Source organism: Rhagoletis pomonella, unplaced genomic scaffold, assembly GCF_013731165.1.
Source record: "Rhagoletis pomonella isolate Grant_MI unplaced genomic scaffold, Rhpom_1.0 Rhpom_scaffold_00001, whole genome shotgun sequence".
NCBI classification, from domain to species: Eukaryota; Metazoa; Arthropoda; class Insecta; order Diptera; family Tephritidae; genus Rhagoletis; species Rhagoletis pomonella.
In genome coordinates, this window is record NW_023458555.1 from 6,488,849 (window position 1) to 6,490,449 (window position 1,601).

General features: G+C 40.8%; 1 protein-coding gene across 1 annotated transcript in view; it reads right to left on the reverse strand.

The window, feature by feature from the left end:
- LOC118737273 (bumetanide-sensitive sodium-(potassium)-chloride cotransporter) overlaps nt 1–1,601 on the reverse strand; it is a 27,209-nt gene that overhangs the window by 4,494 nt on the left and 21,114 nt on the right. Inside the window, exon 6 of the mRNA XM_036467681.1 lies at nt 1,308–1,576. Within this exon, the coding sequence (XP_036323574.1) occupies nt 1,308–1,576 (269 nt within the window). The remainder of the gene's footprint in view (nt 1–1,307; nt 1,577–1,601) is intronic.

The window sequence follows — 1,601 nt, forward strand, 5'->3', positions numbered from 1 at the left end:
TGAAATTTCTACTTAAATGGTTTTTGTTAGATAACAGGCTACACTTTGATAAAAAAGTAATAAACATTAAATAAACCAAAGGGAAATAGCCAATGAATGCTAAAATGTCTTCCGTATTTATATTTTCGTCGCTTCAATTGTGCTTAATCAAGCAGATTCTGCAATTCACTCCCGAGAGAATTTCAATGAAATCTGAGATTTGAATTCAAATCGGCTGGGATTGAAATTCACTCGGAAGTGACTTGCAGAACCTGCCTGAACGTCTCATTCGATTAAGGCGGTGATGGGCAACGCCTTGCCCGCGGGCAAAGCTCTTTTAAGCTTTCTATACACTTTGTATAGACGCACGCAGAGTAAAAGCTCTCTCTGCCCATCGCTGGTTTAAGGCGATACCAAATATAGACATGACATCGTAGACGCTGGGTTCGTCTTCGTTCAATACGCTACTGGTGTCGACATTCAAAAGAAGAGGTTGAGAAGTGTAGCTTTCATGTATCGGACGTCCAGATTTCCATATTCGTTTCTGCAGTTAGCAGCTCCGGTCTTGAGACCATTGGATAGCTGCCTTATTTTCTGCCATTCGTTATGCTGCGTGGGCGGAAGGAGCCAATCACCTCTTTCGCAGCGGTACAAAGAGATAGAGAGATATAATTCCATTGCTCATTTACATTTATCCAGGAAATTATTTACTTGTTTAAGCATTCATTTATCGACTGGCAATTGTGACTTCAGCTATAACCAAGTTGTGATTCGAGCCGATGTTAGCGGCTCGGTATGAAGAACGCTCGAATGATATTTTCTCTCCGTGTCTAGTACTACATAGCATATTCCATGCCGCGGTAAAGTCGACCAGTCTCTCTGCATTGTCGGCATTGTGCTTGTGAAGGGCTGAAGTTTCCCACAGTAGGACTAAAAAAAAGCATTCTTTGCATACGCTGGCATTAAAGTCACCAAGCACAATTTCGTCAACATGGCGTATGAGTAACATTTTCCATGTCAAAATTTGAATTTTTTTCATTCGCAATGCAAACGTAAAATTGAAATATCTGAAAATTACCTGATCTAGAAAAGCGGTATACAGATCCGTAATCTAAGACCAAAAATTAAGTTTTGTGTGTCTCGACGTTTTTTCTGTAATTTTAGCGTCCCTGCAGTATAATGAAACTACTAAAAATGCAACGAAATATTTGTTCATACACTTGAACTTCGTAATATCGAGGTTTCACTATAAGCACACGTGATACTACTAAGTATAGCAGAAAAAATACACTTATCACATACATACATACATACTTTTAGGCACTTACCAAGTTCACCTTGCACGGCAACTCCGAACTGATCAATGTACCGTTAATTAAGTCTGCAACATTGCCAGAAGCATCACGCGCAGCTGCCCCGCCCGCGAACAATACGAACACAGCATATGAAAACATGGAAATCATGAGCGCCCAAAATGTTCCTTTGGGTATAGCCGCACCAGGATCCTTTAAGTCACCGCAAATGTTTGCACCAGCTTGTATGCCTGTCACACTGGGAAAATAGATTGCGAATACACTAAAAAAGTCTTGATTAACGCCTTCCGAAAAGCGATAGTCGCCGCC